This window comes from Choloepus didactylus, chromosome 1, assembly GCF_015220235.1.
Source record: "Choloepus didactylus isolate mChoDid1 chromosome 1, mChoDid1.pri, whole genome shotgun sequence".
Lineage (NCBI taxonomy): Eukaryota > Metazoa > Chordata > Mammalia > Pilosa > Megalonychidae > Choloepus > Choloepus didactylus.
The window spans coordinates 134,566,414-134,581,802 of NC_051307.1; the positions used below are offsets into that span (position 1 = coordinate 134,566,414).

At 32.8% G+C, this 15,389-nt stretch overlaps 1 protein-coding gene across 4 annotated transcripts in view; it reads left to right on the plus strand.

The window, feature by feature from the left end:
* Positions 1 to 15,389, plus strand: part of IFT80 (intraflagellar transport 80) — a 213,833-nt gene that overhangs the window by 149,190 nt on the left and 49,254 nt on the right. For all 4 annotated transcript variants that reach the window (XM_037841715.1, XM_037841695.1, XM_037841725.1 and 1 more), the window contains exons 11-12: positions 4,709 to 4,783; positions 7,738 to 7,901. In XM_037841715.1, coding sequence (XP_037697643.1) covers positions 4,709 to 4,783; positions 7,738 to 7,901 — 239 coding nt within the window. The remainder of the gene's footprint in view (positions 1 to 4,708; positions 4,784 to 7,737; positions 7,902 to 15,389) is intronic.

The following is a 15,389-nucleotide window of genomic DNA, read 5'->3' on the forward strand; positions in this document are numbered from 1 at the left end:
CATCTTGCTTTTCTTAAAAATCAAGAGTTTGGTCTGTAATGAAAAATTTATTTTCACACTTTTGTTTCAACATGATTTGGTTTAAACTTAACTTTCTCAGAACTTAACAAATCCTGAACTTACCCCACAATAGGAAGTGATAAAAAGTGAGCTATAAGCAGTGACCATACATCCAATAAATATTGTACATCAAAATTTGATAATTAATTTTCTCATAGGAAAGGCCTTCTCTGAGACAGTGTTTACTCTTGTTTTACATACAGTTCTAAGGAATTCATTATAATTTGATTTCAAAATCCAAAGCAGATTAGGAGCCGCTAAGTGACGGGGAAAGAACCCCCATTCACTGTGAGAATGGACAGCTAGCAACCTCACAACAAGCAGGAGTAGCTGAAAGCTATTCAGTAAAGACACAGGAAGTATTTAGGCTTAAAATCATAGCCCTGGGTAATCATGGATGTTCATATTGGTGACCCAGAGTTGTCTTGATGTGATGAAAGGAAATATATTCATTATACTTTGTAGTAGAAGGCAGAGAACGATTGAATACATTCAAGAAACTTGCACTTAAAACTGTTCAGAAAGCATACTTGATATTTTAAAGGGGTAAGTCAGTGAAATGCTGATAAATGTTTAACAACTGACTTTCTGGAAATAAACAAACCTGATTTGCAGAGTTTGCCTATTTCCATGATGTAAATGCTTCTACCATGGCTGATTGCAAGCAACCACTGGTGATGTCACTGAAAGTGGAGTTGGAAAGAGAAGCACAGTAGCAAATTATTATGTAGCATTTCCACCATATAGATACAATAGATATAAATAATCTCAAGTGCAAAGATAATAGCAAAATGTAATAAAATAATTTGGAAGTGATGAGTTTTGAGTATTTATTAGCTTTTTTTGAATATAGTTTACTTAATTTTAAGTTTATATAATTTAATATTTAATAATGTCTGTAGTTAATACTCAGCTTGCAAAACACCTTAAAGTTTAACAATCAGTGCAAGTAGGCTCCAGCATACCACAACTCTCCAAAAAACTCAGGTAATCACTATGACTCTTTCAAGAGTTGCAAATAAAGGGTTTTTTTTTTTTTTTTTTTTTTTTTTTTTGTATTTTTAACATTATTTAAGTATAGTTTAATCACTAAATATAAAATGGAGGATAGAGGTTATATGTGTCTTATTCATACTGTGTGCCCAGTACCTAGCAATGTGCCTAACATGTAAGTACTTAATAAATAAATTAATAGGTACTTAATAAATAAATATTTTCAAATGAATAAATGAATTGAGAAATATGTAGTGTTATCCTGGTACCCAAAAACTCAGTAATATGCTACCCAAAGATGTCCAGTTTAAATAACAACTGCTATAGCTATGTGTTAACAAATTCTTACTCACGATTTGTAAATCTGCTACTAATTAGAATCTACAACTTGGAATAATAGCCAAATCTGGAGGACACAGGAAAAGCAAAGGACAAAGGGCAAAGAAACAGGCAGTTCAATTTTATGTAAAAATTTTTCCTTTTATCAAAGAGGAGAATGAACAGTTAAAGAGTTGAGAAATTATGGGCGGGATTATGATGAGAAAATCCCCTCACAGTCAGTGCAGACAGATATTTGAATAATTAATTTTCATGGGGTTAAGGGAGGTAGAGAAGATATCTTCACTTTAGGGTCTCTTCATTTGTTTGAAGAAAGACAGGCTCTTTTTTTTTTCTTTTTAATTAAGATTTATTCACATACCATACAGTCATCCAAAGTATATAATCCACTGATCACATTGCCATCATATGGTTGTTCATTCATCACCCCAATCAATTTTTTTAACATTTTCCTTGTACCAGAAAAAGTGAAAGCAAGATTAAAAAAAACAAGAGTAAAAACAGAACACCCAAATTTGTGCCCCCCATTCTTCCTTTGTTTTTTTTTTTTGTCCTTGTTTTTCTACTTATCCATCCATACACTGGACAAAGTGGAGTGTGATCCACATGGCTTTCCCAATCACATTGTCACCCCTCATAAGCTACATTGTTATAAAATCGTCTTCAAGATGCAAGAGTTCTGGGTTGTAGTTTGATAGTTTCAGATATTTACCACTAGTTATTCCCATTCATTAGAACCTAAAAAGGGTTATCTATATTGTGCATAAGAGTGCCCCCCAGAGTGACCTCTCAGCTCCTTTTGGAATCTCTCAGCCACTGAAACTTACTTCATTTCATTTACACCCCCCTCTTGGTCAAGAAAATGTTCTCCATCCCATGATGCCAGGTCTAGATTCCTCCTCGGAAGTCATATTCCACGTTACCAGGGAAATTTATACCCCTGGGTGTCAGATCCCACGTAGTGGGGAGGGGGGCAGTGATTTCACCTGCCCAGTTGGCTTACCTAGAGAGAGAGGGTCACATCTGAGCAACAAAGCGGCATTCAGGAGGAGACACTTAGGCACAATTATAAGCAGGCTTTGCCTCCCCTTTGCAGTAACAGTCTTCCCAAAGGCAAATCTTGTGATAGAGGGCTCAGCCCATCAAACCGCCAGTCCCCAATGTCTTTGAGCACATCAGCAACCATCGAGGTGGGGAAGCCTAACACCCCTGCATTCTCCCCTCACTCCTGCATATTTTTTTCATTGTGTTTTTTTTTTTAATTAACTATTAATGATAAAAGACAGGCTCTTAAGTGCCCTAAATGAGAGGTTTTTTCTATAGTGGCAAGAACATAATGTTTGAATCTGTAAGATCAGTATCATTAAGTCTTACTTATATTAGTGAGGTTGCTTTTTAAAATAGTTGTCAAAAGTTTAGCAGCTACTATTTTCTTTTTGTCACCCTACTTTCCCCATCCCAGTTAATGTGTGGCAAAATATAAGATTGCTTTTCTTCTTTTCTGATTTCCCCTTTTCTCCTTTTCTGATTTCTCCTTGCTTCCTCTCTCTTAATGTCTTGATGTCCATTAAGGTACAAACTATTTATTAAAATGAAATACCAAGGAGGAAGACTAAAATGAGACCTATATCACCAAAACATATTTCATTAAATTAAAAACCTACTGCTAGTATTTTAGATAATAACAACTGTCATTTATTGAGCACTTTAATACTGTCCTTTATGTTCATCATCTAATTTATCCTGTGGTTTGGTGGTATTATTATTATTATTCCTATTTACAAGATGAAGAAACTAAAGAACACAGAGGCTGATTAAAGTAACTTTCCCTAAGTCAAATAACTTAACTTCATTACTAAAGAAGAACTAGTATTTGAATCCAAGTTCTCAATAACCAGTTTGATAATAAAAATAATAATTTTTAAAATAATAATGCCAGCAAAAAACGAATACCAGGTTTACATGGAAAGAACTTCCATATAAGCAAAATAATATATAAGCATTTTATGTTAAATTTTAATTTGATTTTCAAATAGTTGTGCAGAAAATACTCTTATTCTATTCAGCATTATGGCTTAGGGAATTTACATTTTCCCCCCATGTATGTATATATGTGTGTGTGTGTGTGTGTGTGTGTGTGTGTGTAAGATATGTGTGTACATACACCTTAGTTGTCTAAAATCTTAGATATTTTATAAGGGTACATTAAAAAAGCTTACATAATCACTACTTTTCTTGTCAGTTCTCTTGGCAAAGAATGAAGGTTAATTCCAGCAACTGAAAAAATGAAGCATGTCGTGATTTTTTTTCCTAAAAAAAGTCTTTATTATTACTAATCTGTTCTTTTGTTTTATGCCTGCAATTTACTTCTTGAAATGGGTATCAGGCTCCTACCATTAGCTAATTAATTTCCCACCAATTTGCCTACTCACTGTAACTCCTTCTCCCATCTCCTGGATCTGAATATGAGATTTAATCTGATTTAAAGAATGAGTTGTAAGAAGGTAATTGAGAGAGGGTCCAGATATACAGGAGTAATAAAATTCATTTTAAACTGTGAAGCAAATTATTTGGGGATGGATTTTTCAATTTGTAAATGTTCTCTCCACCCATCCCAATCTTTGAATCATGCTCCCCCATAAGAACAAAAGCAGTTTTTTGTCCATTTATTCATGCATTTATTCAACAAGCATTGTCATAGCTTACATTTATATAATATTTTACAGTTTATAGAATACTTCAGCCCAACAATAACATGGGGAGATCCATAGGAAAAATAATCAGTTTGTTGAATACCTGCTATATCACAAGCAGTTTGCCAGACACTTTATGGAAATTTTTAAAATGAAGAACTGAGTCTTGGTAGATTAGCTTGCTAAGATCATACTGCCAACAGGTGATGAAACGATATTTCTCATCCAGATATGTCTAGTCAAAACCATCCTTTTTTCAGTGTACCATGCTGCTACTGCTTTTCTGTTGAGAAACATTAGATGACTTGCCCAAATTCACACAGCTAGTAAGTGGCAGAACTAGGACTTAGACTTAAGATTCCTCAATTCACATATTGTAATACCCACATACCTTTTTTGACTTCCTAATATGTGCTAGGTGCTAAGGACTCAGATCCTCTATTTTCTAGTTGGGGGTATAGACGTGCCTGGTTACAGAACATTGTGTCACATGGTGTAATAGAAATATGTATAGGATTTACATTGAAACTAAAGTCACTTTATTTAAAATTAGTACCTCTGCTTAGTAAAAGGTATTTTGTATTTTAAAATGTTGATAAATATCCATTTTATTTTTCTCTTAGTACGAAGAACTGGAATACACCACTTATATTTGATCTCAAGGAAGGAACTGTTAGTTTAATTCTGCAGGCAGAAAGGTAGTTTGTTTCTTATGTTTGACTATTGGATTTGGGGGTAAAATGTGTCACACAGCTGTAATGTACTCCTTAAAGCATGTTATTTACAGAATGGTACATTAGTCGTTTACAGTCAATCTGTTTCATTTAGAGTCAATCTGTTTCTAGTATAATATGTTTTAAAAGAAAAAGACAATACGAGAATAAAAAAGCTCTTAGGCCAGTGGCTCTGAAACTCTAGTTTCAGAATGTCTTTACATTCTTAAATTATTGCAGGTTATATGTGTTATATATATGTATCATCAGTATAATTTTAGAAATTAAAACAGAAATTTAAAACTATAAATTTATTAATTTGTGTGAAAATAACAAGAATAAACTCATACGAGTAAACATCAGAATGATGACATGAGAGAATGAGGGTGAAATAGGCAAATAACTATGAAATAGTTTTGACTCTATGGTCTACCTATTTTCTATTTTTTTCTGTTCTGTTTTTTGTTTTTGCTTTTAAATATTGGTTGAAAATCATTGATTTCATGAAGTACTACTGGGCTGTAACATGAATTTGAAAAATAGTATTCTTTCCCAAGTCCTTTAGTATATACAAGACTAAGAAACTCCAAACCAATTGACTGGAGTTCATTAGGAATAGCTATATTCAGGAACCCACATATTTCCATGAAACCTGTAAATCAGTCTGTCTAGTCCAGTAGTAATACCCTACTGAATCAAAGGTCAGACTTTGAAAGTTATAATTCAATAAACCTGGAATAAAGTATGACAAGTACCTAAAAGAGCTACTCATAAAACCTTTGCACTAAAACTGTACTTTATTCCTCATCCTCTTACCATCTAGACAGTTCTCAAAGGTGTTTATCAAGTTTTCTAGCCAACAGCTTTTTACAAATAGCAAACCAGAAGATGATGGTGCTGGTGAACTGTTGGACTGTTGGCATAATGACAGAAGAAAAGTGACTGTATGGCAAGGGAGCATAGAGAAAACTAAAAGCATGGAACTTTGTAGTTGAGTAGTATGATAATTATTCTGATGCACCAAGATTCTTATGAATATCAAAACTATCAGTTAAACAGTTACTGAAAAGTATGATCACAAATTGATAACCCTGAGTCATCAAGAAAATGTTATGTCAAAGTTTGTATCATCTGTTTAATTAAATTGAAACATATGATTTATGTATTTAGTTATACCATACATTTTTAAAACAAAAAGACATTTTTGCCATTCGAAAGATACCAGCTATCTAAGAACCATATTTCAGATATTTACTCCCACAGTTTCAAATAGATTTATTTATTTTTTAATTTATTAAGTATGCTGTTACTAAAAGCATATGTCAATGGCATAAATGGCATTTAATTATCTAAAACTATATTTTACTAAATACCTACATTGCTAGTCTTATTTGTACATTTAAAGATATTTGCCCCTTGAAACAGGGTGTTTACTCACAAGGAGGTTAAAAGCTATCATGTCCTGTTTAGAAGAGAAAATGCTTTTAGTACTGAGACAAAGAAAGAATACATATTGATATGATGTGTCACATTTTAAAGATTAACAAACAGTGTTTTCATGCTCTAATAGCCCCGTGTAAAGGTCAAACCACTAATCCTCAAGTATTAATTTAATTGAAGTTATACATTTGATATTCATTAGGTAATAACTTTTCATTGGCTTTAGTATTTCTTTATTTCCTGCTTGTTTCCATAGCAAGAAAGAACAATTCCTGAGTCAAGAAATGTTTCTGAATTAAGAATAAGATCTTGAACATAAGTTTTTAAAAATTAATAATGTCTTCAGCATTGAGGAAGCAGGCACTCCAAAATAGCAGTAGTGTATGTGTGTAAATCAATACAACCTTCTCAAAGGGTTGTTTGATATATATATATAAAGTTTTTAAAGTATATACCCTATGCTCCAGTAATTGTGCTTCTAGAAGTTGTACTGAGGAAATAAGTAGGGTAAACAAGCAGAAATGTATATATACTTTATGTATTCTTTAAAACAGTGAATAATTTGAAATAAACTAAATGCCCGTCAGGAGTGAGTTGATTAAATTAAGTTGATATACTCTTTAAAAATTCTCTCAAAGGTGGTCTTATATTTGAATTTTTTTGAAACTCCTACTTCTTATTATCAAGAAAATGTAACTTTCTAAGTGGGAAATAAATCTGAAATGAAACAATTAAAAAATAAATAAATAAATAAAAATAAATAAATTAAGTTGATATAACCACACATTTTGTTTGCCATAGTTATCTCAATGGACGTAAGATCTCAAAGGGTCTTTTGGTTTCTTCGTATTGTTTGAATTATTTTTTTATAATGGTTATTCATTTTCAAAGGAAAAAATAACAGCAATAATATATTTACATTTTGACTTGCTCTATCCTTGAATATAGCTTTTAGCACAGCAAACGAACTTGAGCCTCTCCTGTAAAAACTGTGTGAGTTTTTAGATATGAATGTATTTACTGATGATCACTATTTGATTTTAAAGTCAGAAGCATCTTATTTTAATAAATACTGGCCCTAATGTTAATTTTGGAGTCATTTTCGCTGTTTTGGACTTTAACCAATGTTTAATCTTTAATTATAAAATATGTATTAAAGCTATTTCATGAAACAGATATCACATGGCATTAAAGTTAACTGAATTACAAATTATAATATTTTCTGATTTTCTTTGTATAGAGATGTTTCTTTAGGAAAGGAAATGAATTACAATTTTAATGTAAAAGAAGTGAAAATTTGAGTAGATTGGGTGGTGGTTATGAACATTTAAACTAGAACAACCAATGTTGACTTTCACTTTTTAACATTTTTATTTTTTACTAGGTAACTACTATTTTGTAATATTTAGATTTTTCCAAAGAATAAACTGTTCCTTGATATAAAAAGGATAATATAATATACTCCTATTTGAAAATTTATTGTCATTCTTTATTTTTAGACATTTTCTTCTTGTGGATGGTGGTGGTATCTATTTATATTCTTATGAAGGACGTTTCATTTCTTCTCCAAAGTTTCCTGGAATGAGGACAGATATTCTGAATGCACAGACTGTGTCTCTAAGTAATGATACCATAGCAATAAAAGACAAAACTGATGAAAAAAGTAAGTATTTTAAAATAATTGCCCATGTCAAATTTCCATGAAAACTGTTAACAGTGCAAAATTTTCATAAATTAACTTTCATTTTCTTATCTATTAATATGTTAAACTTGTATGAAAGAATCACAAGCTTCCTAATTTGTCCTAAACATAAGTTAAAAGAATTAAAGTTGTCATACTATACCCATTTGATGGAACAAATAGATATTGTCACAACACTAAAGCTCTGTGGTAAGAAATAAATCTTTATATACTCAGGAGCTGTTGATAGAGTTTGAATTCAAGATTGTGGGTCCTAAAAATGTGTGTGAGTTTTAAACTTACTTATCTTTGTGCATATTCCTTTTTTCTTCACTTGGTGACATTATAAATATTGTGCATCATTGTACTATTTGTTTTGAATATATATTTTTAGGTTAATATTTTAAATTAATGAAGTAGGAGAAAGTTATGAATAATTTTAATTTTTCATTTGAAAATCTAGATCACATTAGTATTTATAAATAAATATAAGTATATGTGATGTGTTGGGATGCCATAGTACTGTGAAACCATTTTATTAGGCATTGCTGTATCACAGATTTATTTATTCAGCTAATATTTATTGGACACTTACCATGCACCAAGCAGTATCCCAGAACTGAGGATACAATGGTGAATAAAATAGAAAATCTAGTAAAAGGCCAGGTCAATAATAAATAAACAAGTATATAATAAATTTTCAGCTAATAATAAATGCAGTGAAGAAAACTTTGAGGGGTAAGGGAATAAAGAGATCTGGAGATGGGGCAGGGAATGACTATAGGACATGCAAGTGAAAGGATTCTGAGGTGGGAATGGTTGGCATATTAAAGGCACTGCTAGAAGGACATGTAGCTAGAGTCAACGTGGGCTAGGCAGAGAATGGTAGAGAGGAAGACGGAGATAAACAGGAGCCCTATCATGCAAGGATTTACCCATGTAAGGATGTGGACATGAGGGAAAGGGAGGGGGCAAAGATATTCTAGGTTTCTATCCTGGGTAAGTGAAATGGAAAAGGAAGGTAGGAAAAAGTTTGAAGTGAGTTTATAAGCCAAGAGTTCCATTTTGGTTATGGTAAATTTAAATGCCTCTTAGACTCCAAGCAGAGATGGAGAGAAAACAGTAGGATAAACAAGTCCAGGGTTCAGGAGAGAAGTTGGGACTAGAGATAGAAATTTGGTGTACAATGGTGCTTATAGCCATGGCATTGAATGAAATCACCTAGGAAGTGAGTATACACAAAGAAGAGGGCCAAAGACTGAGCTCATCAATATTTAGAGATGGACTGAGAGGAGGAGGAACCAATGGGAAAATCAGAGGAGTGAGTTGTCCTAGGGAAAGAAAAATATTAAGTAATTGTTTCTCTCTAATACATATTGTGAAGCATATTGTGCGTTAATATGACACATTACAAAAATATCTGAGTGTTAATTTTGATAATTTGCACCATGATAATGCTACCCTTGGAAGACCTAATTCTGGAACTAGAAAATTGTCCCACTTTTTAATTTTCAGTACTTTCAGATAGCATCACCTTTTATACTGCTAGGAAATTGAACTCTACTAAATAGAACTATTCCATTTCTTCAAGCCTTAGGCCTTCTCTGAGAGAGAAAATTTGGTAATTGTTTTGTTTTCAAAGGACTTCCTTTAAAAACAAAGGCTAAGAAAGAGGAAAAGAGAATGGAAATAAAATAATATACAGAGAGAAGAAAGATTTAAGATAGCTGTCTAATTGCTAATAATAATTGAGAAGTCAGATTTTTGTCATTTATTAATTTAAATTTTAAAATCCCAGTGATCACTATGAATTATCTATATTTTTAGTGTTTGAGATCACATATTTTAGATACAGGCTTTAATAAAATATGTGTGTTTCTAACTGAACACATCTTATATTCTGAATATTTCTATAGTTATTTCACACCTGAAACCTTTTTCACTATTTTTTAATCTTTGGATAATTCATAGAATATTAGATCTAGAAAAAATTATAAACCTTTTCAGTAATAAGGATTTATATGCCAGATAATAAATTATCTGTTTTACATAAATTTTGATTGTAGAACTAATAAGCATGTAATTCTGTTTTATTGTATACAAACTAAGACTAAAATGAAATTATTGTATAACTGAGGTAAAATGAGAGGGAAAATATTATTTTCTTATATTCCCTTTAAAAAAAAAAACAGTATTTCATTGATAGCTAATAGAGGTATCTGCCAACAATTTAAAAAACACAATTGAAGCAGTTGCAGCATTTCCTTTCAAGGTAGCCATCCACATGTGACACCAATGGTTCCTAACTAATTTGGGAGATCCTATAGAGGCAAGATTTTTTGCCAAGCCCAGTATATCCTATATTATAGTAGGTGCTCAATAAACATTTTGGATTGATTTGAATACCCCTTTAAGTTATTGATGAAATACTAGAGGTACTGCTTTTGCTTTCCTTCTTCTCCCCATCCATCTGGCACAGATATACTATGATTTTTTTTCAAGAAATGGAAGCCCAAATTTTCTAACATTTGACTTATACTTGATTTAAAATTTAGTTACAGTATTTTTTTTCAGTTTTAAAAGATGATTTATCCTACAACTCAACAACAAAAAGACAAATAAACCAATTAAAAAAAAATGGGCTAAAGACATGGATAGACATTTTTCCAAAGAGGAAATACAAATGGCTAAAAAACATATGAAAAGATGCTCACCTTCACTAGCTATTAGAGAAATGCAAATAAAAACCACAATGAGAAACCATCTCACACCTACTAGAATGGCCATTATCAAAACACAAAACAAAACAAAACAAAGCAAAAAAACAGAAAACTAAATGCTGGAAAGGATATGGAGGAATAGGAACATTTATGCACTGTTGGTGGGAATGTAGAATGTTGCAGCCACTCTAGAAGGCAGTTTGGCAGTTCCTCAGGAAGTTAGGTATAGAACTGTTATATGATCCAAAAATCCTGTTATTAGGTATGTACGTGGAAGAACTGAAAGCAGGGACACAAATAGACATTTGCACACTGATGTTTTTAGCGGCAGTGTTTACGATTGCCAAAAGATGGAAACAGCCCAAATGTCCATCAACTGATGAGTTGATAAATAAATTGTGGTATATACATATGATGGAATATTATGCAGCTGTAAGAAGGAATAAAGTAATGAGCAAGCAACATAGTGGATGAACCTTTAGGACAGTATATTGAGCGAAATAAGCCAGACCCAGAAGGACAAATATTGTATGGTCTCACTAATATGAACTAATTATAATGAGAAAACTCTGGGAATTAAATTCAAGAGCATAGGTTATCAGGAGATAAAAAGAGGGTAAAGATTGGGCAGATGTTACTTAAGGAGTACAGAATGACAGAATGTTTAATAAGGTTGATTGTAAAAGTTCAGAAATAGCACAATACTGTGTGATGGTAGCACAATACTGTAAGTGTAATTAACAACACTGAGTGTGAGTATGGTTGAAAGGGGAAGGCTAGGGTTGTGGATGTCACCAGAAGGAAACCTAAAGGATAAAACCTGAGACTGTATAACTTAGTGAAACCTAGAGTAGATGATGACTGTGCTTAATTGTAAAAATATAAGAAAGTTCTTACATGAACTAGAACAAATATATGTCACTATTACAAGATGTTAATAAAAGGGGGTATATGGGGAAAAATACAATTAACACAAACATAAGGTCTGTAGTTAACAGTAACATCGTAATAGTCTTTCACTAATTCCAACAAGGGCACTATACCAAAGCTAAATGTCAATAATAGGGGGATAGGGATTTAAGGGGTATGGGATTTTCTTTGGAAGAAATGAGAATGTTTTCATATTGATTGTGGTGGTGAATATATAACTATGTGATTATACTAAGAGCCATTGATTGTACACTTAGAATGGATTGTATGTTGTGTTAATAAAACTATTTTTTTAAAAAGATGATGTATTTTTCCCTGGTAGTATACAAATCTTTGAGAATACAAATTATGAATCCAACTTGAAAAGATGTTTTTATTTTTAGAAAGAAAGAAAAAAAACGAAATGCCCTTCTTTGGCCATGGCTGTTTCTCCTTTTAGTTTTTTTCTTAAGTTAATCAATTTAATTTTTATTAGGAAAGTTGTAAGTTTACAGAAAAATTAGGCAGAAAATACCTAGTTCTCATATATCCCCTCCACATACACAGTTTTCTCTATTATTTGCATTAGTGAAGTATCATTGTTACAATTGATGAAACAATATTATTATAATCATACTACAACTGTAGTTCATAGTTTTCATTAGGGTTCACTTATTGTATTTTATAGTCAATAATCTTTGTGGGTTTTTTTGGCTTAAATAAGAAAATTTATTTCTTTCTCACATAATAATCTATATGTAGACAGTCTAAAGCTGGTCGGCTGATTCTATAACCCTTTACAGGCATCTTCCATTTTGGGTACAAAATGGCTGCTCTAGGTCCTGCCATCACATTGACATTCCAGCCAGAAGAAGGGGAAAAGGACCTGAAAGTCACTCATGTCATTTCCACTCAAATCTCATTCTTGGTCAGAATTTAATCATAAGACTATGTTTAGTTGCACCAAAGAAGGCTAAGAGTCTGTGTCTTTGTTATGAAAGCCATGCTGGCTAAAATTGAGGTGATTCTGTTTCTAAAGAAAAAAGAAAAAATAGATACAGGGGGAGCAACTGGCAGTCTCTAACACAGTACATTTGTTTGTTTCTTAAAGTTAATAGACTTTATTGTTTAGAGCAGCTTTAGGTTTACAGAAATAGTGGTCAAAAAGTTTAGAGAGTTCCTATATGGCTCTCCTTCCCTCACACAGTTTCCTCTATTATTAACATCTTGCATTAGCATGGTACATTTGATACAATTGATGAACCAATATTGATACATTCATTTACATTAGGATTCACTCTTTGTGTTATACAGTTCTATGAGTTATGAGTTTTGATGAATGTATGGTCATGTATTCATCATTACAGTATCATACAGAACAGTTTCACTGCTCTAAAAATTCCCTGTGCTTCACCTATTCCTTCCTCCCTCTGAACCCCTGGCAACCCCTGATCATGCCTTTTTAAAAATTTCTATTTTAATAACATATATACAACCTAAAATTTCCCCCTTTAATCATATTCAGAAATATATAATTCAGTGCTGTTAATTACATTCACGTTTTGCTGCTATCACTATCATCCATTATCACAACTTTTCCATCAACCCCAATAGAAATTCTATACAATTGAGCTTTAACTTCCCCTTCTTGAGCCCTCCCCAGCCCATGGTAACCTGTGTTCTGGATTCTGACTCTATGTTTGCTTATTCTAATTATTTTATATCAGTTAGATCATACAATATTTATTCTTTTGTGCCTGGCTTATTTCACTCAACATGATGTCTTCAGGATTCACCCATGTTGTTGAAGGAATCAGAATCTTGTTCCTTTTCACAACGGCATAATATTCCATTGAATGTGTATACCACATTTTGCTTATCCATTCATTTGTTGATGTACACTTGGACTTCTTCCATCTTTTGGCAGTTGTGAATAATGCTGCTATGAATATCAGTGTGCAAATATCTGAGTCCCTATTTTCAATTCTTTTGAGTATATGACCAGAAGTGGAATTGCCAGGTAATATGATGAGTCTATAATTAGTTTTCTGAGGAATCACCAAACAGTTTTCCATAGAGGCTGCATCATTTTACATTCCTACCAATAGTGTATGAGTGTTTATATTTCTCCACATCCTCTCCAATACTTGTTATTTTTGTTTTTTTTTTTTTTAAATAGTAGCAACTCTGTAGGTATGAAATGGTATCTCATTTTTAAAAGTATTTTTTATTGTGTAGTATAACATATATACATAGAAGTGATAACTTTCCAAGTGCAGTTTAACAAGTAGTTGGAGAGCAGATTTCAAAGAATATAATGGGTTGTAGTTCCACAGTTTCAGTTATTTCCTTATTGTGAAATATAACATATATTCAAAAAGGTAATAACTTGCAAAGTATGATTTAACAAGTAGTTATATAGGAAATTTCCAAAAATGTTATGAGTTACAGTACCGTAGTTTGTTATTTCTTTATTGTGAGATGTGACATATACAAAAAGGTGATAACTTTCAAATTACAATTTAACAAGTTGCTATAGAGCAAATTTCAAAGAATGTTATGGGTTACAGTTCCACTATTTCAGTTCTTTCCTTTTAGCTATTCCAACACCCCAGCAACTAAGAAAAAGAAAATTATATAGAGGTTCAGTATTCGTAATCCTTTGTTGAGTTCCATCTTGTCTGTTTGCCACCCTTTGCAATAGTTTAATGACTTTTCTGGTCTTCAGGGATGTCTAGGGAGTGACCACCCTGACTTGCTCATGTTGAAAAGTGGCGTCGACATTATGGGAAAAGGGGACACATCTGGTTGATGTTCTTAAAGAGGCTATTGCCTCTGGGTTTTGGGATTTAGTTGGCATAGGAGCTGTCTGGAGGATTTAAGTTTCTGAAGAATAAACTTAGTGAATGAAACTTTTATAGAGTCTCAGATAGGGATCGGATATTCTTTAGAGTTTTCGGGACTACTGTTGAACTGGTCTTATCATAATGTGGCTATTTGGCATATCTAGTTGAAGCTTGCATAGGAGTAACCTCCAGGACAGCCTCTCAACTCTATTTGAAAACTCTTAGCCACAGAAACCTTATCTTGTTGCCTTTCTTTTCCCCCTTTTGGTCAAAAAGGCATTCTTAACACCTTGATGCCAGGATCAGGTTTATTCCTGGCACCCATGTCCCACGTCGCCAGGGAGACTCATTCACCTGGGGGTCCTGTCCCATAATAGGGGGAGGGTGATAAATTTATTTGCAGAATTGGATTTAGAGAGAGAAAGTCTGCATGTGAGCATCAAAAGAGGTTCTCTGGAGGTGACTCCTAGATTCCTAATTTCACATAGCGTATGTTATGTCCATGATAATCTGTCCATATCTCACATCATCACTTAGTTGTACAATCCTTATCACTCCATTTTACACAATTCTAATGAGCCAAAACACCTCATAGCTCTTTTCAGCCCTTAATTATTTGTCTCTAGCATTTGTGTGGTACTAGTAAGGTATTCCTATTAATTATAGTCCCTAGTATGCTATAGGTAGGTTTTTCCCATATACCATTCTGTTGTCAACTCTTGGTACCAGTGTCAAACCTTAGAAGTATATCCTGGAAGCACCTATCCATATTTGTAGTGCTGACTGGTGGGATATATGCCTCTAAACAACCCCCCTTTCAATCCTATTCGCCCTCAAGAAATCTCTGATATTTATAATCCCATTAACAAATAATCATCACTGCTATCCATTCCCATATGCTTGAATTCACCATCATTAACCTATCTGAATATATTAGATTATCATTCCCCCTTCACTAGCCTCTGTCTAGCACTAGGTCCCCAATATTCTACATT